Here is a 22,825-nt window from a genome sequence, read left to right as displayed (position 1 = left end):
AGCAGGCATTTACAAAATTCTAGACACACACACACACACTACCCACACCATTCTTGAGTCCGTGGCGAGGGCTAAAGAGTTGTTTTAGACATTCACTGCTCTGACACGATCTCATGTGACACACTCTGCTCACTCTGACCTTCCCCTCGCACTGCTGCTGGACAGAGTGTGTGTATATTTGTGTACCTTTGGGCCGAGTGTATTCTGACTTCAGATGGATCGTAAGTACTGATTACGAACTGAACTAATAAGAAATTCAATTTAAGCACTACTTCATAACTTTACACTGTTAGTGTTAGCTGCATCTATCTGTTAGAACTAACACTAACCCAACATCTCTGGAAAGCTCAACACATTAGGAGGAGAACATTAATTAACTGCCTCATCTGCTTACACACACCCACATTGGCTAACACTGTGCTCAGTAATGGGGAAGAGGAGGTGGAGGTCCATTCTAATCACCCAGAGAGGCCAGTTAAGGTCAATTTATGCTCATACAGCCAATTAAGGCAATGCTGTAGTCTGATGTGCACCTCCCTAGAAATGTAATTAAGCAATGTGGTGATGTAGACCACAACAACTATGATTGGTCAGTTTGGCAGTATTGTATTTCTGACTTCACTTTCATCTTTAATTCAGTTGGATGAACATGGATTGTTAGTGCATCCACCGATGTGAGTTGAACTGGTTGCAGCTGAAAAATCAACTTAAATCTACCAGCTTCAATATAATCTGTCTAAAACATTAAGAGCTTAATGGTGAGTTCGAGACTTTAAGTAGCCACTTTTTAAAGTTTGTCTGCGTTTATCCTACTCTATTGTTGTTCATAAAGAACTGCAGACTACAGTTCCCCTTGCTAATGAGCACTCATGTAGTGGGGGAAATTTAAAAAAAGAGTAAAGGCAGACAGGGAGCAGAAAAAAAAAATGTTGTGGTATTTTTCAAGATTCTGGTGGTTTCATGGTATATCACTGTATTTTTAATATTTTTAATGTATTTTGCATGACTGGGTTCTAATCTAGGTTTGTGATTTACTCTACTGATACGCCAACAACTTTAACATGGCTTCCTTTACAAAAATACATTTTTAAAAGAATTCTGTAAACACTATAAATGGTTCTAAAATACTCAACATACAGCTCTGGAAAAAAAAGAAAATTAAAATGACAAATTTCTTTGATTTTACCAAGCTTTGGAATATAATCAAGAGGAAGATGGATGATCACAAGCCACCAAACCAAGCTGAACTGCTTGAATCTTTGCACCAGGAGTGGCATAAAGACTGGTGGAGATAAACTTGCCAAGATGCATGAACACTGGAAAAAAAAAAAAAAAAAAAAAAAATTTGCTTTCCAAGCCAAACGAGTGCTGGATATTAATTTACACAGATTTCTCTGCTGAAAACTGTTTATTTGGGTGAGTAAAGCGCTTCTGTTTATTTACAATAAGCGAGTACATAGCCAACCGAGTACATAGCACCAGTAAATGCCGGTAGACTGAGGAACCCTGAGTGCTTCGGCAAACCAGAGCGCTATCAGCTAGCGGTTCGTCCCATGTAGCTTGTTTTAACATGGTAAATGCTCTTTTAAATAAATTTTATAAATTTAATAAAATTTAATAAATGTATAATTACAGTCCAATATACTCACCTCTGAACAGCGAAAGAACTAGCACTGCTATTATCAGCTAATGCTAATACTACTCCACCCTCAGTGCTGGAGAAACTTTACTAAAACTGCTGTATAACACTACTTCAGTGGAGTGCCTTTACTGCTTCTTACAACTTGATTGGTAGAATTCATCCATAAGGCGCACCGGATTATAAGGTGCACTGACGATTTTTGGGAAAATTAAAGGACTTTTAGTCTGAATAATATGGTAAGTAAAAAATGTAAACATACAGACTAGATTTATTATATAATTATTACTCCTGTTTCTGTTCAGACACTGATGTTTATTTCTCATCCCTTTCCTTGCTTTCAGTGTAGCCCACATGGCTTGGAGTCAGCTTAGTGCAGGAAACTGTGTGTGTGTGTGTGTGTTTCCTGTCACACTAATAACTTGTGACAGTTCTGGATCATACAACTCAAGGTTGTGTGTGTGCTTCTTAATAGAAGCTCCTGTATATCAGAGTATTGGCAGGCTGCAGTGTGTTGCTGCTGAAAAAGAAAACACCCACTGGCTACAAGCACCTGAACAACACCACACATAACAACACTGACACGCCAATGTCCCGTGACTTTTGCCAAGTCTCATGGAAGCTAAAGAATGCTGCACTGACATCCCAGCTAGCAATTTCTGGTTGGTAGAACATTTTTAATTAACATTTTTGAATTGTTTTGAGTTACTTTTAACATTTTCATAATGTTAGTACTCATCTAGCTGGGAATGTTATGTGATAAAAACATTTTAATAACATTGTGAACCAAAGCATTATTATGTCACATGTTTGTTTTCAGAACGTTGCTGAAACATTACTTCTGTAATGTTATAGGCTAACCCTCCTGGAACCTTTTAAAAACATTGCTTAACGTTCTTTTTTACGTTCTCTGTTAGCTGGGATGGGGACACTTTTCTGTTCATGTGGACAGTTCTAGCCAGAAGCTGCCGGTCACTATCATTACCTCCCACTGCACTGTCCACTGTGGTTGGCAATGTCTCATTTGTTGTATTTATGGGAGGGTCATAGATGAGAATGATGATTACGAACTAATAAAAAAAAAAAAAAAAAAAAAATACTACATAATTTGGGGAAAACCCGTAAAATTATATGATTTATTCTGAAAAAAAAAAAAAAAATGCAGTCTCAAATAGGGTCTATCTGACTGTTTCCCTCTTTTTATATCTGGTCTGTGACTTTCTTTCTCTCTCTCTTTCTCTTTTTTTTCTCTGTCTTTCTGTCTGCTGGCTGTGACACATGCTTGCTCTATTTGCACGTGTCAGTGGTCAAATAACACTTAGATAAAAAGGTGTCGTTCCATTAGGCTGCACAGCGCTTTAATTAGTGAGGAGGCACCACTGACATCCCGGACATTTCTGCCAAAAATACTGTCCTCAACACCATCAGTGAGACCCCAGCATGAATTACCAGCAGTGTCAGGTCCAAATCCAACGTGTTTACATAAGTGATGAACAGTGCATCTGATTTAGAGTGTGAGATGCCTTGTTAACTGTTTTGGATCCATGCAATACCAGCAAAGAATCATCAGCTGTCACAGATAATCATTTATTTTAAAACATTAAAATTTTCTCTGCACTTGTAAAAGAACAAAACAAACACAACGTACACTATAAGCCCGGATAAGGAAACTGGTTGCCTTTAAAAAGTTAAGTAATGGGTAAAAAAAAAAATTGAGTTAGCATAAATCAAAACATCAAGTTATTACAACTAAAGGGAAAGCTGATTTATTTGTAAGGTAGCCCAGGGGGAATCACTACACACTGATGGAACTGTTGGACACACCCAGTATGCAAAAAGATTGTGACAGAAGCCAATGGAAAATAAGCTGTTAATGGCAACAGACTAAACTCAGTTATTATAAGTTGGTTCAATTTAAAGATCTCAGTTTGAATGTTTATTTGTGCCCACAAATAATTCAACTAACTCAAAATAGTTGAGTATTGTTTAGAAATATTCAATTTTATGTAAAACAGACTTTAATCATTTAAGTTTAAACAACGTATGGGTTTACAGTGAACTCAACCACCTTTATCAGCAACAACAACAACTAACTATTTCCTATAGCTGGATATCTAAATGTTTTTGTGAAAGTTCTACCAAGAGACTCTAATCCTGGAGATCATGAAGAATCAGCCCGAGCTCAGCTGATGTATGGCAGCATCACCTAAGACTTGGCATTGGCTGTGTGGAATTAGGCCTGAAGGTGCTTTATTCTCGGCGTGCCAACAGGGGTGTTGGCACATGCAGCACATGGCCTGAATTTGAACTGAGCATTTTGGACAAATTTGGGCCTAGATATAAACCAGATTCTGGTCGATGCAACTCAGGCTTGAGTGATTTTGGTTCCTGGGAATACTACAGCTGCATTTTTACATTTTTCCTCTCGTTACTCTCCACCTCTTACAGGGTGATCATGCCCAGTTGCTGAGGGTTGCTGAGGCTCAGCCCCTTGCCATGCACGGGCTAACAACAAGGCCTTTCCCAAAGACTTTATAACTTCTTATTATATTAAATATCTAATTTAGTTATCTAATCTAAGTTAGATCCAACCAAGATCATTTACCAATTTTTATTCTTGCATTCTTGTCTCTGTGGTCGCTCTGCTACATCTTTTATAGTCTTTCACTTTGCTGCAGTGGAATTATATCCCACCCTTTTTTGCAGAACTGCTTTAATTCAGGCAGGCTGGAGGGCTTTTTAAGCAAGAACTGTCTGTGTTTAGGGTCCTGCCACAGCATCTTAATGGGGTTCATGTCAGGGCTTTAACTAGGCCATTCGAAGTGAAGTCTTCATTTTGGTGTGTGTTTTTTTGAGCCAGTGAGAAAGGGTAGAACCCATTTGTGAGATTATGGACTGATGACTCAGGATTTTCTAGTAGAGATTAGAATTCCAGTCATCTAGACTCTGAAGATACAAAGCATTCCAACACTATCACGCTAGCACCACCATGTTTGGTGTGGTGTTCTTTTTTACGTGCTTTTTGACCAAACTAGCTCTGGTTCTTGAACTGGTTCTGCTCAGGCCCATAAGTACCTTCACTTCCTATTTCCCCTTCCTATATTAGAAAATGACGGCAAACTGCTAGAGGAAGCCCATGAATTGAGGTAAATGGAGATAAATGGCTAAAAAGTGTAATTATAAATAGTAACTATACACTTGGCCGAGACATCTCTTTCATTTTGTAACATAGAATAAAGTATTCTATCCTACTGGCTTACTTACATAAAGACATCCAGGAGAAGACAGACAGAGTGGGCAGAACAGCTCAAACAGTGGGCCTGAGGATCCATCCTACCAATCCTGAAGACAAAGACCAAGTCCTAACATATATGTCCACTATAAGAGGAGAACAACTGGAAGATTTTCTCCAGAATAGGTCAGGCAGTGCAAGTATTCAAGAAACTCAATCTGTACCTAAATAAAACTACTGCTGAAGATCTACGGCTCCAATGTCTAGTCTGTTTTGCTGTATGCAGCAGAAACATGGAGAATCAACAAAAAAAAAACCTGAGAGCAGGTTGAGAGAGTTTGAGGGTTAACACAATGGATACGGTTTGTGTCCAGTCTCTTTTCAATAGTGGAGACCTGAGCTCTTGTTTGGGGGTGAAGTTAAACACTGGCCAGTGGGCTCAGGGTAGTTTCGAAGCTTTTTAAATGAGAATATTACAATGTGCTGAGTTACTGGGTTTAACAGTGAGCTTTAATAGAGGAAATAAAGCAAATAATGTGTAGTTGCGGAAACACGCCATCAGCTGTGTGCACAAGTGTGTGTGTGTGACAGAGAGAGTGTGAGAGAGAGCAAGCACCTGAGATTCTTCAGCACAGAGATGCTGTGTTGACAGTTTGGAGGAAAATGAAGCGGAGGACAGTAGTGGAAGTTTCATAGGTAGTTTTCTACATTAGCTGTCGTGCTAACCGGATTTAAAATAACACGACAGCATGAGCGGCATTAAACACACTCACATTGACAAACTTTAGGAAAACATGAGTCTAAGAATAAAAATTCCCCCAATGTGATCCTGACCACCAGTGTCTGGCTATAACAAGTGACATCCACATGAAGTTTCTTATATTTAGGGGTGAAATGATTACTCAAATAATTTGAGTTACTCAATAAAAAAATAAAATAATAATTTTCTGTGCCTCGAGGAGTCTTTTAATTAATCTTAAAATGCAGAGCACGGAATTTAGGGGGGACTTTTAATGTGTAACAGCGCTCTTAGCGTTACGTCACCCACGCCCAGGAAGCAGGAGCAGGTTTTTGAAGCGGTGAGCAGATAAATTTAACTTATAACAAATCAGTTAGATTAACATTAATGTGGCTTAATAAAATAACGACAGCGCTGTGGAGTGCTGATTATAAGGAATACTGTCTAATATGTGTGTGTGGTTAGTTTATTATAACAGAGAAAAGTTCTAGTCTTAATACAGGCTTTATGTAATCAGTAAACTCAGCGCTGTGGAGTTAGAGTTAGAGTTAGCTCGCCATGAACTTTAGCTAAGATGCGCAACATAAAGCCAATGTTTATGCCTTTATTATTGATTAATGCCCTATATTTAATACTTACAAGTTGAAATAATTTAACTTAATTTATTAAATTACAAATTACTAAATTATTACTTGTGGTATCTGTGTCTATTTTGTGTTTTATTTATTTCTATTTGTGTTTGCAATGTGGAAATGTATGTTGTGAGTTTAAAAATGCAACCAATTGGTCATTCATTATTAAGTAAAATTTCTTATTTTATGAAATCTCTTATTTGATGTTTTATCTGATTACTCGATTAATCGAATCGATTTTTCAGTAGAGTACTCAATTACTAAAATAATCGATCGCTGCAGCCCTACTTATATTAATATTGTTATATACGTAAATCTACCGTTATTAGACAGTGAGCGCGCGAGTCCGTGTGTGTCTTTACTTCCACTCTTTCATTTCAGCTGCTCAGTTATGTTGGCATGGTTAGTCATGTTTGTTAGCACTGCTATCTCCAGCTTTCACACTGCACACACTCACATTAATGTAAGACATGTTGTCACCAGATAACACACTGCTCAATGAGTATGTAGGTCAGAGAGAGAGAGAGAGAGAGAGAGAGAGAGTCTGAGTCAGAGAGTGTTGAAGTCATGCTTGTACATCTGAAAGACATGAGAACAGATGGTCATGCATTTACACACCTGTACACACACACACACCCACGCTCATGCATGAACTTTCCCTGAGTTTCACTAGTAGAGATGTTTTCACCAAAACGCAGTCTAAGAAAGTAGAAGAAGAAGCTGCAGATTTCAATCTTTTACATTTAGAACAAAATAGGGGAGAGGTAAATTTTTGATTCTTAAATGCATCTTGATTCGGACGTGGACGATTCTAAATCAATTCACAAATAGCAAAAACTGATTCAGACCTGCCAACATGTAGCTATGCATTTTGCATAATTTGTACACATTTTGATCTTCTTGTATGCTTGTACGATTACATGTTCTAAAGTACGTATTTTGTTTGATCTCACATTTCCCTCATATCTTCCCGGGAATGTCTGTGTGAGTGTGTTCACTGCCACTCTGGGGCTGTTTGTGTTTAGTACAAACGCTAATCCAGCAAACCTAAAACCTATTGAGCCGTCTGCTCACTTCTTCTTTTACCCGCTTCTTTTTCCTCCAAACAGTGGAAACAGCATAGCTGTGCTGAAGATTCTCAGGTGCTCTCTTTCTCTCTTTTTGTCTCTCTCTCTCTGTCCATTCTGCTTAATCACTCTCCCTCCTTGTCACACACACATACAAACACACAGCTGATGGCATGTCTAATGGCAGCTACACTTTATTTTGTTTATTTCCTCTATTAAATCTCTCAGTTAAACCCAGTAACTCAGCACATTGCAATATTCTCATTTAAAAAGCATTAAAACTATCCAGAGATAAACAAAAAGCACAATATTTTATTCATACACAGATCAAACACAGCCACAACATTAAAAGCAGCTCTGTATATATAAAGGAACTAAAAACTAAAAGTAGAGAAAAAAACATTGGTACACAAGTTTAAATCATGTCTGAAGGCGGTTAAGTGTAAAATGTCCACCATATTCATAATATTGTGGCGGCTCTGGGTTGTGTGTGTGTGGCTGCCTGCAGGCATGTTTCTGTTCTCCTGTGTGCGAGGATGACAGGGGTGGGGCATCTCCCTTGGGAGGGGTTATGCAGAGAGGGTGGGCACCACTCTCTCTGCATAACCTGAGGAGCGGATATTGGCAGGTGCCCCTTGCGGCGAGGGATAGGGAGAAAACCGCTTTCTCGCTCGGCTCAGCCCTATGGCATTTCACGGTTCTTCCGTTCGGATTGTGTAACTCGCCGGCTACTTTTGAGCGTCTTATGGAGCGTGTTTTATGCGGGGTTCCGCGGTCGTGCTGCGTCGTTTATTTGGATGATGTCTTGGCGCACGGAAGCGACTTCGACTGCGCACTGTCTCACCTTGAAATGGTGCTCGGCGCGATTCAGGCGGCTAACCTGAAACTCAATCCGGCAAAGTGTAATCTGCTAAGGCAGCGCGTGAGCTTCCTGGGCCACGTAGTGAGCGGTGCTGGCGTGGAAAAATGGTTCGCAGCTTCGTGGGGCTCGCCTCGTATTACAGGCGGTTTATTAGGGGGTTCGCGGACATGGCAGCGCCGCTTCATGCTCTGACTAAGCCTAGTGTGAAATTCCGCTGGTCTGACGAGGCGGAGCGGGCATTCGAGCAGCTAAAAAGCCGCCTGTGCAATGCTCCAATTCTAGCGTATCCGAAGGTGTCTGAGAGTTTCATTGTGGATACTGATGCGAGCGACCACGGCCTCGCAGCAGTCCTGTCGCAGGTTCAGGACGGCTCCGAGCGCGTAATAGCGTACTATAGCCGCCGCCTGGACAAGGCGGAGCGTAACTATTGCGTAACTTTGGTGTCACCAAGACTCTGAAGCGCCTGAGGCAACGCTTCTATTGGCCTGGGTGTAGAACCGACGTGGAACTCTTCGTGCACTGCTGTGACGTGTGCGCTGCCAAGAAGGGCCCCTCGAGGGCGCCCCGCGCCCCACTTCACCCTTACCAGTGCGGCAGCCCGATGGAGCGGATGGCCGTGGACGTGCTGGGCCCCTTTCCGGTGACAGACTCTGGAAATCGCTTTGTTCTGGTGGCGATGGACTATTTCACGAAGTGGCCAGAGGCCTACGCGGTGCCGGACCAAGGGGCGGTCACTACTGCGGATATCCTGGTGCGAGAGTTCTTTTGCAGATTCGGGGTTCCGGAAGAACTGCACAGTGACCAGGGGAGAAATTTCGAGTCGGAGGTCATGGCGGAGGTCTGCCGCATCCTGGGAATCCATAAGACCAGGACGACGCCCCTTCATCCGCAGAGTGACGGACTGGTGGAACGTTTTAACCGCACGCTGGCGGCGCAGTTGGCCATGGTGTCGGACAAGAACCAGCGTGACTGGGACAGGCACCTGCCGGTAGTGCTGCTGGCCTGTCGCTCCGCTGTGCAGGAGACGACGGGATTCACGCCGGCTCTGCTTATGTTTGGGCGCGAGCTGAGGACGCCGGTCTCCCTGGCTTTTGGGGCGCCTCCTGACGGGGGCGGGCACGCTTCGGACACGCCCACTTTTGTCTCTGACCTTATGTCTTCGCTGGAATTAGCACACCGTCTAGCGCGCTCCAACCAGTCTGCTGCCGGACAGAAGCAGAAGCGTGCGTACGACACGCGCTGCTTTGGGGACCCGTTGGCGGTGGGGGCGAGGGTTTGGCTATATAACCCTCAGCGGAAGAAGGGACTGTGCCCGAAGCTCCAGTCGGCCTGGGTGGGCCCGTGCTTGGTGCTGTCCAGGCTGGGGGAGGTGGTGTATAAGATCCGGTGGGGCAGACGCACTATGATTGTGCACCGTGATAGGCTAGCCCCCTATAGGCCGAGACTGTCGGACACTGTGGACGGTGGTGCGGAGCCTGCCGGCCTTGCACTCGTGCCTGACCTGAACTCTGGCTCTTCGGAGCCGCTGGCAGGCGGTGCCGTGCCCGGCCCCTCCAGGCTGCCGCGGGCACGGAGGCCGCCCGCCCGCCTTAATGACTTTGTTTGCGACTGATTGTAAAAAAAAAAAAAAAAAAAAAAAAAGTTCTTTTGTACACGGGGTTTGTGTTGGGTTGGTGGGGTCGCCGGGACGGCTGACCCTTGGGAGGGGGGCTATGTGGCGGCTCTGGGTTGTGTGTGTGGCTGCCTGTAGGCATGTTTCTGTTCTCCTGTGTGCGAGGATGACAGGGGTGGGGCACTCTGGATCTGCTATCTGGGAGACACACAGCTGGGTTGGTGGCCTTTGGGTTATTTGAGCTCTGTGGGGTATGGTTTTAGGTCTCCTAGTCTTGTTAAAGATGGTAAGTGAGTGGCAAGCCTCTTAAATAAAAGAGCTTATGAGCGTTCATCATGAGTCTCACGGGTCTTCCTTCCTCTTCCACGCCACAATATTATAAACACTAGATTTTGTATTTATCATTTGATTAATTATTATTGTTTTCAAGTAAACAGAAATATTGTCAGAGTCAATTAAATAGTACTAAGTTCTAAAAATTACTAAGTAGTCATGTAAAGAAGAAAAAGATGCATTAAAATAAATCGATAATCGCATCATAGACCTATGAATCATAAGGTGTCTCTTGATTCCCACCCCTACAACATAACACATATAATAATATCAAACATTATAATTTGATTTACTGTTATAATGAAAACATAGACAACAATACAGGCTGATTATTTTCAAATAAAAATGCAATAAACTACCAAATACCTGCTTATTTGGAGTTTTTTTTACATTATTTTGAAGGTTTTTTATGTTAAAATTCACTGGAGGGATTCTAAAGTGAGCACCAGCGAGCAGGAAACTCTAAAGCTCAGCTCACTGGTGTCACTAAATTTTAACATTTTAAACTCCTAGTTTCTAACTACCTTCAGACAGCCTCGTACTGTTTTAGCTTATATTAGTTTTTTATGATCTTTAGTATGTTTTAAGTTTCTTTCTTCATTTTTCTTTCTTTATTTACTTTTTTAATTAACTTTTTAGTTTTTAATTGGTTTGTTTTAGCTGTTTTTTTTTTACATTTATTTTTAGTTTCTTACTTTTCTTTTATGATTTATAGGTATTGCTTGTTTAAATTTTACTCTTTTATGTGTTTATTTTTTATTTATTCATCTGTAGTTTAATTTTTATTGTAGTTTAATTTCTATAACCTTTTTTACCTATGATTTTATGATTCCTATACGTAAATTATTATTTTTACCTTATTTGTTTTATATATTAATATTTTTAAATAATTCTTATACCTTATTATAATGCTGTTTTTTATGCTTTTTTATTACTTATTTCATTCTATCTACTTTTTCATTGTTGTTGTTGTTTCTGTCAATCCCTTCCTTATGTTATTGCTTGGCTGCATTGTAAATGAGGGCCACCCTGTACTCCGAGTTTAAATAAAGGTTGATTGATAAAGAGTCAGTGGGGCCAGTAGTGACACAACTGGTTCTCCTTTCTGGCCCTCCCTCTCCCCCATTAGCTAGAGCAGGCATGCTGAGTTTTAGTGGCGTTGTTACTAGTAAACGATGATAGGAAGTTCGAAATTATGTGATGGATGTTCATTTGACACAGCCCCACTTTGATGCCACTTTGTTTTAAACAGTGATGCCAGGTTCCAAAAAGACAACAAGCTACTGTCCAAACACTACCTTTAACACAGCCTGCAAATATAAAAAGGTACTAATTTAAGGGGTAAAAAGCAAAAAACATTCCCTTCCTTCGTCCTAAGTGGCCCACATCTGCCTAATCATGCCCCTCCCCTCTCTGCCTCCTAATGTTCTGCAGGTCAGCTGGTGTCTAGGCTGTCGATATATATTTTATAGCAGTCTTTGTCTTCATTAGAGTAACTGTGCCGCCATTAGAGAGACGGAGGGGTCAGTGTCACTGTATCATCATTACTGAGTGTTTTATGGCAGGGCCGTCACACTACACTGTCCGGAGTTGTGGCTCTGTGGGACGGGAGTGGCACGTACTTCATCTACACACTGCCCTTACAGAGAGGCAATATGCTGACCGTATCAGATATGACTAATAGATTACCATTAATAACCACTAGCAGAGTTGCTGTGTGACCCTTATTAAAGGGCCTGTGCTGTATCACATTTGTCTGACTTTCCCACACTTCATATACATTCTTCCTACATTGTAAATGAATGCTGAAGTCGTCCAGACTACACACTAAGAAAAGTAAGTACAGATTTGTACTTAAAAGAGTACAAAGCTTGTCGCTGGGGCTGTACCTTATATTGAGGTACAAAAAAGTACCTTTCAGTGAAAGTCCTTTTTTGTACCCATGGTTTTTGTGCCAGTAAAGATTATAAAGATTATAAACATTATCATCAACTAAATATGTGTCAAGAACATGATGATCCAAAATTGTCTGGCTTTCAAATATAAAATGTGCAATTAAAATATATGTTGTTTATTAGTACAGTGATACAGAATACTGAATGTACCCTTTGGCTGGTTAAATGGTACAAATTTGTACTTACTGCAGTTAGAAATTACTTTGTACTTCAGAGGGAACAAATCTGACCCTGTAAAGACCAGTATTGTACCTTTGAGGGTACAATTATGAAGAGTGTACCTTTGAGTACAAAAAAGTACTCATATCGTACCTCTTTTTTAGAGTGTACCATACTGACTTACAGACTGCAAAACCGAGTCTGTAAGTTCAAGAGTAAAGAACGTTCTGCAAAAGATATGAGGACATGCATATGTGTGGATTACACACATTATGTTTTAGTTTAGTCATTGGTGGTACGTGGTCTAAAGAGTTTGGGAACCACTGCCATAGAAGAACCATTTTAGTTCCAAAAGGAACCATCATTAAACTTTTTAAAATAAGATTCACTTAATGTAAAACAATATTTCTTGTATGAAGTTTTTTTTACACACAAACCTCTTTTAGAAACTGTGCAGATCGGAACTGAACTTTGTTTGTGTGTGTTTGTGTTTGTTTAGAAGCACAGTATTAAGAATAATGAACAGAGTGAATAATTTCAGCTCCCCACTTACACAGTTAGCCAAGGGAGTCAGCCATTAACACTGCTCTCTTCTACACACACACACACACACACACACACAAGAGCATTAGCACTGTAACCATTAGTTACTGCTCAACAGAATTCAATTAAGCTGCAAAATGTTTAACAGAAATCAATGAGCTCCCACTGAGGCAGCGCTCTTAGCGACTGTGGCCTGGAAAATGTGAGGCTTTAAATGTACTTCATTTAAATGTGCAAACTAGGATCTATTACACACACGTTACATTTATTATGACTACTGATAAAAAAAGCAACTTAATTGACAGATAAATCTGTGCTGATATATTGTCCAAATAAGCCATGTGTACACATGATGTACTGTAGACATTTAAATCACTACAATTCAATGCACTACGTTGTTTCAGTGTGTTCAGGCTTTAAAGCTACACAGGTGCCAACATATTAACATTTCACAGCCTGCTTGACTTTGGATTGAAAATATAAACAAAATGGACAAAATGCTGATTATTAAAATGTTAATTGGTATATATACTATCAGCCATAACACATATGCACAAAGCGCTCTGCTGTTAAGATACGAATGTGCCAAAGTGTGCACCTGCCTCTTAAAGGAAATGGCAAGTGACACACTGATTGGTTTATTTCACGCCCAAAACACCCCGTGATTAATTAAAAGAATTAGAACACACATTTTGTACATTTTGAGCATAAGGCATATTTTTTGTGTCCTCACGATACACCAACAAAGAAACACCAACACGCCCTAAATCCAGCTGCGCAATCTGCAATTGACCGGTAGGCTATAGATCGCTAAACTTTTGCCCATCATCTCAAGGTACAATTCTATAGTTCTATAATTCATTTCTTGAGTTCTATACAGACTGTATGTCCATATGTTGTTCAGGACACCTCAGGTCTACCACAGAGCAGGTCCTGTATTGTTTTAAGTGTAGGTCTCATTAGGTCTGCAGATAGGATATGTGGGGGGTATTACAAAAGGTGAGCATGTCAAAAGGTTACTTCTATTGGCTAAAGAAAAATGTTGTCAGAAAAAAAAGGGTGGCTGAGTTTTTTTTTTTTAACTTGGTTGCTTTTAAGACTTGAATACTAGCGCCTTTCTGGATACCCAAGGACACTTTATAGTCACATTCTACACACAACACAAAACACACCGGTAAGAAGCTGCAGCCAATCACACGCAGCATACTCTTATCCGGAAACGATTGTCCACCTGGAGGGCATTGAGGAATTGACCAATGTGCCAGTGCACACATACTTACACACAAACACACAGACACACACACACCAGGACAATTTAGAGGATCAAATTTTCTGGGCAATTTAAAGTATCTAATTTTTGGGTTGGTTGTGTCACAAATTTGTTTTTATTTTCATTTTTTCCCATTTTCTCCTCAATTTTGCACAGCCAATTACCCAACCCACTCCTTAGAACTCTCCCTATCACTAGTGATGCCACAACACCAGGAGGGTGAAGACTAACACAGGCAGGAAAGTGCAGTGACCCGGTACCAATACATAAGCTCACAGACGCCTTGTGCTGAGCTGCATCACCCTTTAGTGATGGGGGATAGAGCGCCATCTACCCACCCAGAGGGAGCAGGGCCAATTTTGCTCCCTCTGGATGCCGGCAGCTTGATGGCAAAGCTGCATGAGCGGGGGTTCGAACCTCCGAACGCTCATAGTGTCTCGATTTCTTTCCACCAATAGTCATGGGGAGAACCTGGAAACTCCAAACCAGATAGAGACTTGAACCCAAGACCCCAGCACTTCGAAGTTAAGCCACCCTGACCACTCTTGAGCCCTCAGCATTATTAAATATGTTTAAGACAACTTGAATGGTGAATACTTTGGGTTTTCTTTGGGTTTGGTAAAAAAATTGGTAATTTCCCCAAATATTTTCTTGCTGACTTAACTTACAATTTATTGTTAATCATTAATTATTTTCTAAAGGAGAAATCCTGTGTGAAATGGACTTGGGTTGTAGTGAAACATGATAATGAGTACAAACTTTTTGCCTAAAATCCCACATTAATTCACCTCCAGTATTCCAAAATACGCCACTTTTAGCCAAAGCTCCCCACAGGCTTATAATGCTAGCGATAGGGGCATAGCGTTGCCCATACAAAGAAATTGCTATTTTTACACCATTAACTCAAAACTAAAAACAGCACCACATGTTATTAGTAGAATTCTGAGAACCCAGAATGGTTGTCCTCTCATATCTTCTCTTGACTTGATTGCAACATTAACCTCATAACACCAGTGCAAAACTAGACAAGCAAAGTACAGACACCAACTTATCTGTCTAATCTGCTTGAATATGTTTGTATAAATCTTCATTGACTCACAGTTTTCAGTGAATTAAGGGGCCTAAAAAGAAATAAATACATATTTAATCAACTAAACTCTAATCAGTTTGGCTGAATACGCAGAACCAGTCCTTCTGCATGTGAGTGATTAGCATGGAGGACCAGGCCTGGAGGCTGCAGTCAGTGAGAGTACAGACACATCTCTCACACACACACACACACACACACACACACACACACAGGAGGTCTGTGGGAGTTAAACACTGCAGTGGGTTTCTGTGACTTGACTTTTAAAGGACTTGCTTTAGGACACGGCTGTGTGGCTCGCTGTTTGAGCCGCATTGGCAGGCATGTCACTAATACTTAGCCTGGGTTTGTTGGGGACTGTGTGTGAATATGTGTGTGTGTGTGTGTGTGTGTGGAGAACAAGAAAAAGAGAGAGAATCGGACAGATTGTTTTTTTTTTCATTGTGTTTGTCTGTGGGTGAGTGAGTGTCTGAAGCAGGGTGTCAGTAGAGATGTAGGTCAGCAGTGTGAGGAGTGGAGGCATCTAAGGGCACATTGGGAGGAAAAAGTGTTGGGGCAGATGTACAAGAGTTACCCAGCATCACACCACATATTCATTTATTCACTCACACACACTCGGTCTTGCACAATCATTTGTGTTCATAATTAAAGCTGATGTGTCCCAGCATGCCACAGGTAACTCCCCCTCTCCTCCCCATCAGTCAGTCTACAGCACTGGACTGAATTTAAGCAGTAAGTTGAGGTCCATACACTTTCTAAAGTCCAAACTCATTCTGAACAGTTCATCATTTCATAATAATAATAAAATATGATACGTTTTTGAGTATGAAGTACTACTCAAAAATGTAGTAGTATATGTTTCAAAGTATTCATATGTATACAATGTATTCATCTACAATATTAAAGATACAAAGACACATACACTAAGAAATACTGATTTTATCTTACAATGCAATACAAAACGGAAATGCAGTAGTTACTCACATCTGGAATAATATTACAACAAAAATACGGATAACAATGCAAGTGAAGAAATAGCACCACTTTATCACTTCATTCACTATTAGGATTAGTACTGTATATATTATACACCTTATAATATAAGTGTGTAGTACACAATTGGGACACAACCGCAGTTCTGACCTAGTTCCATAGGCAGCTACTATATAAATACCCATGTCAAAAACACTACTGTTACAAAATGACATTTTCTTGGTTGCAGAAACATTGCACCAGATGTTACCTCAAGATCTTTTAGCAACAGCAAATTAACATTGAAGGAATGTTGTTTAGAAATGTTTTAATCTTTAGGAGTTTTCAGCTATTCAATTTTCTCAACATTCCCAGTATGTTTTTGGTAAGCTACATGAAGGTTCCAAGTATGTTTTTTCACCTGAACCTAATTTGCAACGACATTTTAACATTCCCTGAATATTGTCTTTAGCCCTATCTGGACGGGATTAGTATCTCAGGGGGTCCTGGAGTAATTTTCTCTTTTATGGGGTGTCCTTTGTGATTTTATTCCAGTCTGGAATGAACATGTATGTGTTTTCTTCTCAGACGTCCTCTGAGAAAAATACAGGCTGATTTACCTACTGTTTTTCCGTTAATGTTATTCCTGTCCGGATCCACATCTCTGAGTTTAGTCTCCGCACGTTTAATAAAATAGCTATTTGTACACTGTCACGCACCGTAATTACACTTTGGGCGTGCATTTCCACTGAGATCCACGTGCGTAAACACAACTGCGAGTGGAAATGGAGGAGCTACTGAACGCGATGTCACATTATCGAGAAAACCTAAAAACTCACTGGTCCTCCTGTTTTTTTTTCAAATGCAGTCCAGATGCAAGAGTTTTTTCACAGAGTAGAAGTGTGAATTATTTTTCACAGACGCCCCCTGAGAAACTTATTCTGTCCAGATAGGGCTTTAGAAGGTTTTCTGTCTATTTTTCTTAAAAAGTATCATACTCAGCAACCGAGGTGTTGGCACATGTTGCGTGAGTTGTCGTATTATACTCGGAATCAGACAGTTGGAGGGTGTGGGCAATTCACATTTAATATACAGTGCAATCAGAGAGCTGAAAAAATCAGCTCAGGCTGCTGATTCTCATACTATACTCAACAACCGGGGTGTTGTCATAAGCGGCACGGGATGATTGTTGTATTTTACTCAACATCCAGAGAGTATATTACCATATAATATTACCAGAATATTACCATACAATACTCGGCAACTGGAGTGTTAGCACATACAGCTCGAGCAGATTCACATATTATGCTCGGCAAACGTGTGAGCCAAGAATTTTGATCATTAACTTTACTGACAAACTGCATATTCCATTAATAAGCCCCACCCAAAAACCACTCACCTCTGGTGCGATGTAGTCAGGTGTCCCGCAGAAGGTGCGCGTTGTGACGCCTTCAAATATGTTCTCCTTACACATTCCAAAATCAGCGATCTTAATGTGACCCTCAGCATCCAGCATTACATTATCCAGCTTCAGATCCCTGAAAAAAACACAGCAGCAGAATACCTTATTCTACAGTGCACATTTACACTTAGCTCAAACAAGGTAGAAAGACTTATCCTCCAGCACAATGATCAGTGTAGTCCACTGACACGACATAGCTTCAACAACAAGCATATTTCACATACCGCCATATCATTAGAGGCGCTGCAGAGCGCTGTGTAGAAGCACACAGTGTAGAACAGCGCCGCCAAACAAGCATGCTGGGACAGTTCACTAGATAGCGCTAGCCAGTTAGCATAACAAGCTAACGCACTGGAAGCTGAGCTCATAGACTACGGCGTAGGTTAACATTAGCACACTCGTCCCTCGCTATATATATATAATAATTTAAAAAAATATTGTTATGTATCGTGAAACCGTCAGAATCTTGAAAAATACTGTGATATACATTTTTCCGCCCAGCACTAAGACCAGAGAGTTAAGTAAACAAAATCCAACATCTTCAAGATGTCACTTTTTTAAAGTCACACTGAAGTAAAATACCAACATTTACTTATGAAGTATAGAGAACAAAACACATCTGCTAATCTTAATAATCCAAATACACATCCAGATAATGTGTGTAACACTTTACATTAACCTGAAATTCTAATATTTGTAGATGCTGATATGTTGTTGGTTATAGTGTTACGTAACCAAAAAACAATATCTGTTGAACACTGGATCTTGATGTCAACCCAATTATGATTTTGAAGGATATGTGACCAGTCTTCAAAATGTCACATGCAGAAATTTCATTACATGAAAGCTGGATTGCAGTTGTGCATCTGCTGAAGTGTTTGACCAAAACTCAGACCACAGGAACAAGTTAGGATATTGGGACATTGGGGCTGAGAATAAGTTATTGGGACATGACTTGAATGGAGACAGATGCATTAGGAATGGATATAGGGGCATTAGACATGAGCAGCGTGCTATGGATGAATACAGAATTTGTATGGATGGCCAACGTATTATTGGCAGAAAATTCAGATGTTGACATTTTGTTTATATTTATAACATTTTTCTAACATCTAATTGATACCCATAGTCTTTTGAGAAAAACAAGTTTAGGATCTAAACTATCCTGGATATTTCAATATTTAGAAAATAAAATTTTGTCTAATTTTTCAATGTAAATTTTATTACATGAAAACATTTGACCTCAACTCAAACCACAGGAACAAAGTTAGGATCTTGGGAATTAAGGGCACAAACATCGTATCCACTCGTATCTCTTTCTCCCCCTCCATCTCCCTCTTTCTCTCCACCTTTCTCTCTCTCTTTCTCTCCCTCTATCTCTCTCTCTCCACCTCTGGACTCTGCTTCAGTGTGTTAGAGCTGTACAGACAGGCGGCCATGCTGGCTGACGTCAGTAAGAACAGTACGTGAGTGTGTGTGTGTGTGTGTGTGTGTGTTTGTCCATGTGAGTGTGTGTGGGTTCCATTTCCTCGGGCCAGTTCAGTCGCAGGGAATTAAACACAACAGGAAAGAGTGGAACAGCTGTGCTGGACGAGCCAGAGCTCGGAGAGGAGCAAAGGAGTTCAGGTGAAGGAACTCAGGAAAACTGGGGGTAATCAGGCCATCAGACAACATTAGGAATAAAGTCTGGGGCATTAGGTATTGGACAATGAGGGAGTGTGACATTACCAATTGATAAATGAACACTGGGGCATTACTGTTGAATATAGGGGCATTAGGGGTATACAGTGGATCCAGGGCCAATGGGAAATTGGGAATGGATACTGGGTTATTCAATGTAAACTGCATAAGATCTTGGGACATTGGGGAAGAGGATAAGTCAATGGGACATTAGCTGGATGAAGACAGAATTTATTGAGGGTAATTAGGACTTTGGGGATGGATACAGATGAATTAGGGATAGGCTGGTGTACTATGGATAAATACAGAAATAGTATATAGTACATGGATTCTGGGTTATTAGTGAGTGATAATCCTAATAATCCTACTTCATTAAGGCATCATTAGGGATCAATGCTGGATCGATAATGGTACGCAAGCACTAGGGATAAGCTGAGAGAATAAAACCATTGGATTAAAGGTAGATGCAGGGGTATTAGAACATTAGAGATGGATTGAGGAGTATTAAGTATGTACAGTGTGGTAGGGATGAATATAAAGACATCAGGGATTGATTCTGGGGTATCAGGGACAATACTGGGACAATACAGCATTAGGAATATATATCAGGGTTTTATAGTAGAGAAGACAGTGTGGTAGGGATGGATATAGAGGCATTAGGGATGGATGCTGTTGTGTCAGGGACAATACTGGGACAATAGAGCATTAGGGATATATATCAGGGTTTTATATTAGAGAAGACAGTGTGGTAGGGGTGGATATCGAGGCGCTAAGGGTGGAAACTTGGGTATCAGGGACAATACTGGTACAATAGAGCATTAGGGATAGATACTAGTGTATTACAAGGTGGCCAGCATGGTAGGGAAGTATATAGACGCATTGGGGTTGGAAAATGGGGCATTAAAATCTTGCAGTTTTGTAGGAATGGATACATTATGGATAATACTAAGACATTAGAGCATTTGTGATGTATTCAGTAAAAGAGAGATGTAAATTGGGACATTAGGACATAAATACTATAAATAAATAAATAAATACTGATGTATTAAAGCATAACATATGAATATTGTCATATTAAGAGTTAATAACAAGTCATTATTTCATTGGGAATGGATACTGGTGTATTAGGGATTAATTAATTTGTTCACCTGTATATGACTCCTTTCTGGTGCAGGAAGAACAGGCCTACAGCGATCTCTGCTGCATAAAACCTGTAATGACAGGCACACTGTTGGCAAAGACTGTTCACATGGATGAATCTTCTTTTTCCGCTTTTAGTAAATTCGCATCCAGTCAGCGTTGGGCAAGAGTCATTCTCACATCTATATATCTATAAGTACATCTATAAATATATATATACTATATAAATGATTAGTAATTATCATAAAGACGAGTGATTCTGAGCTCAGTTAATACATACTGTTTAACATGAAGACCAGAACTAGACACATTTAATGATTTTTGATTAGGGAAAGTCTATTTATTAGTCAGATACTGACTATAGAAGCAACAAATTCTACACATAATAATGAAAGAGGCTTACACTGCTTGAGGTTCTTTGAATTTGCCCACTTGCTGAATGTGATACATGAGGTCACCTCCATTCACATACTCCATCACGAAATACAGACGATCCTAAAAACAAAGAGACACGAGAGAGAGAAAGAGAGATATAATTAATTCTGTGCCAAAGTCATAAACCAGGTTTCATTTAAATTCCAGTTAAAACAGATAAAAAAGGTTAAAGTTCTCCATTAATCAAACATGTTTCTGAGGAGATCAGAAGACAATCCACTTTGACAAAATCAAAGAGAAATAACTGAACATCTCACATCTCCATAACAGGTGTTGAAAAACTGATTTAAAGCTGCAGAGATAATGGGAACCCCATCAAACCCCCACTGCAAGACATGGTAGGCCACCTAAACTGTCATCATTATATAAACACTACCTTAACCTTAATCAAAAAGATCTTAATGACAAAAGGCAAATAAAGCCCAAAGTCCAAGCCCTCAACATCATTGAATCTTTAATAGTAAGAGTTAAAATAATCCATTATTTTGAGTCAAAGGGACTTTTTACATGTAAAAGTCTAGCCCAAGATCCATGTTTTTGTTACATTATATTCATTTGGACATAATGTAGTTTAGTAAGCAGACTAAATAAGTTTGCTACGTCCTGTCATCATCATCATCTACACATTATCTCCCTGTACTTGAGACGGATTGATTTGGTTTGGACCCAACTGAAAAGACTGGAGCTTCAGCACAAACAATGTAGGTGTGAAAACACCCTTATACTTTTAGGAGCCTCCTGAAAAGAATGAAATTTTTTAAATAACGTATATTTAGTTGTATATAAATACAGAACCAGTCAAAGGTCTTTTTACATTATAGATTAAAATTGAAAACATCAGAACTAAGAGGGAACACATATCCAGCACCCACGTAGATTACACACTGGACACCAGGTGCCCGGAGTATTGTGAAAAATATTTATAATAATATTATATCATAATATTTAAAAATATTCATGGGCCATTCCACCGAATGGGTGTCAGTTGCTTGTTGTAACTTTTTACTTTTACTAAAAAGTAACTTTACTTTTTTTGAGTGAAACCCAGGGACACAACCAAAATGTGTGTTTTAACTTAAATATTATGGATTTATTATCCATAATAAAAAAGTAGTTTTTGTTAATGTTTTAATTATATATTTTACTTTTGCAATTAGGTCAATGTACAAGAGACACTTGCTTTATAATGCTTAATAATAAAATGTATTTTAAAGTTATTTTGTGTGCACATTTATATATGTAATTACCTGGGGACAGAAATGGCACCCATTCAGTGGAATGGCCCATATATATTTAAAATAAAAATATGTAAAAAGCATGTTAATAGATATAAGCAATACAAAAGTAACATATTTAAAAAAGAAAAAGATGACTCTTTGTGAAAGTTGGAATGCACGCCTGAACCTTGTATTACTGTAGTTGTGTGCACAGCAGAGCTGGGGGGAGAAATTGATCGCACTTCTTGTGCAAAGACTGATATTCCGAAAAGAAACAGCTCTATAAATATAATTTAATCAGGTCTAATCATCAAATATACACCAGAAAGACAACTATCTGTAGAACAGTGCAAAATGTTGGAAATGCAGACCTTTCTCTTACTAAAAATAATTTAGAGTTAGGGTGAGGATTACATTCAATAGAGAATCATTTAATTTCACCTTAAGAGTTCAGTTGCATTCAATAGAAATGCAGTTGAATGGTATTTAAATGTTAATTGAACATCTATAAGGCATCTATAATGACCATCCAAATAAAGTGATACCTACATATTACTAGCATGTGTGTCATATATAAAACCATCAAACCAAGCTGAACTGCCTGATTTTTTGCAGCAGGAGTGGCATAAAGTTATCCAAAAGCAGTGTGTAAGACTGGTGGAGGAGAACATGCCAAGAAGCATGAAAACTGTGATTAAAAACAAGGGTTATTCCACCAAATATTGATTTCTGAACTCTTAAAACTCTTTATGAATATGAATTTGTTTTCTTTGCATTTTTTGAGGTCTG

General features: G+C 39.7%; 1 protein-coding gene across 5 annotated transcripts in view; it reads right to left on the bottom strand.

The window, feature by feature from the left end:
* The window catches only part of prkcaa (protein kinase C, alpha, a), a 247,631-nt gene that overhangs the window by 47,668 nt on the left and 177,138 nt on the right, over positions 1-22,825 (bottom strand). For all 5 annotated transcript variants that reach the window (XR_007439089.1, XR_007439090.1, XR_007439092.1 and 2 more), the window contains exons 11-13: positions 20,788-20,879; positions 20,393-20,455; positions 17,502-17,640 (exon numbers count right to left, since the gene is read on the bottom strand). Coding sequence is in view for 1 of the 5 variants with exons in the window: in XM_049479124.1 (XP_049335081.1) it covers positions 17,502-17,640; positions 20,393-20,455; positions 20,788-20,879 (294 nt within the window). In the remaining 4 variants the exon portion in view is untranslated. The remainder of the gene's footprint in view (positions 1-17,501; positions 17,641-20,392; positions 20,456-20,787; positions 20,880-22,825) is intronic.

The sequence above is a fragment of the Astyanax mexicanus genome, chromosome 5 (genome assembly GCF_023375975.1).
Source record: "Astyanax mexicanus isolate ESR-SI-001 chromosome 5, AstMex3_surface, whole genome shotgun sequence".
NCBI classification, from domain to species: Eukaryota; Metazoa; Chordata; class Actinopteri; order Characiformes; family Acestrorhamphidae; genus Astyanax; species Astyanax mexicanus.
Note: the sequence above shows the minus strand (reverse complement) of the source record. Positions and strands in the feature narration are given on the sequence as shown.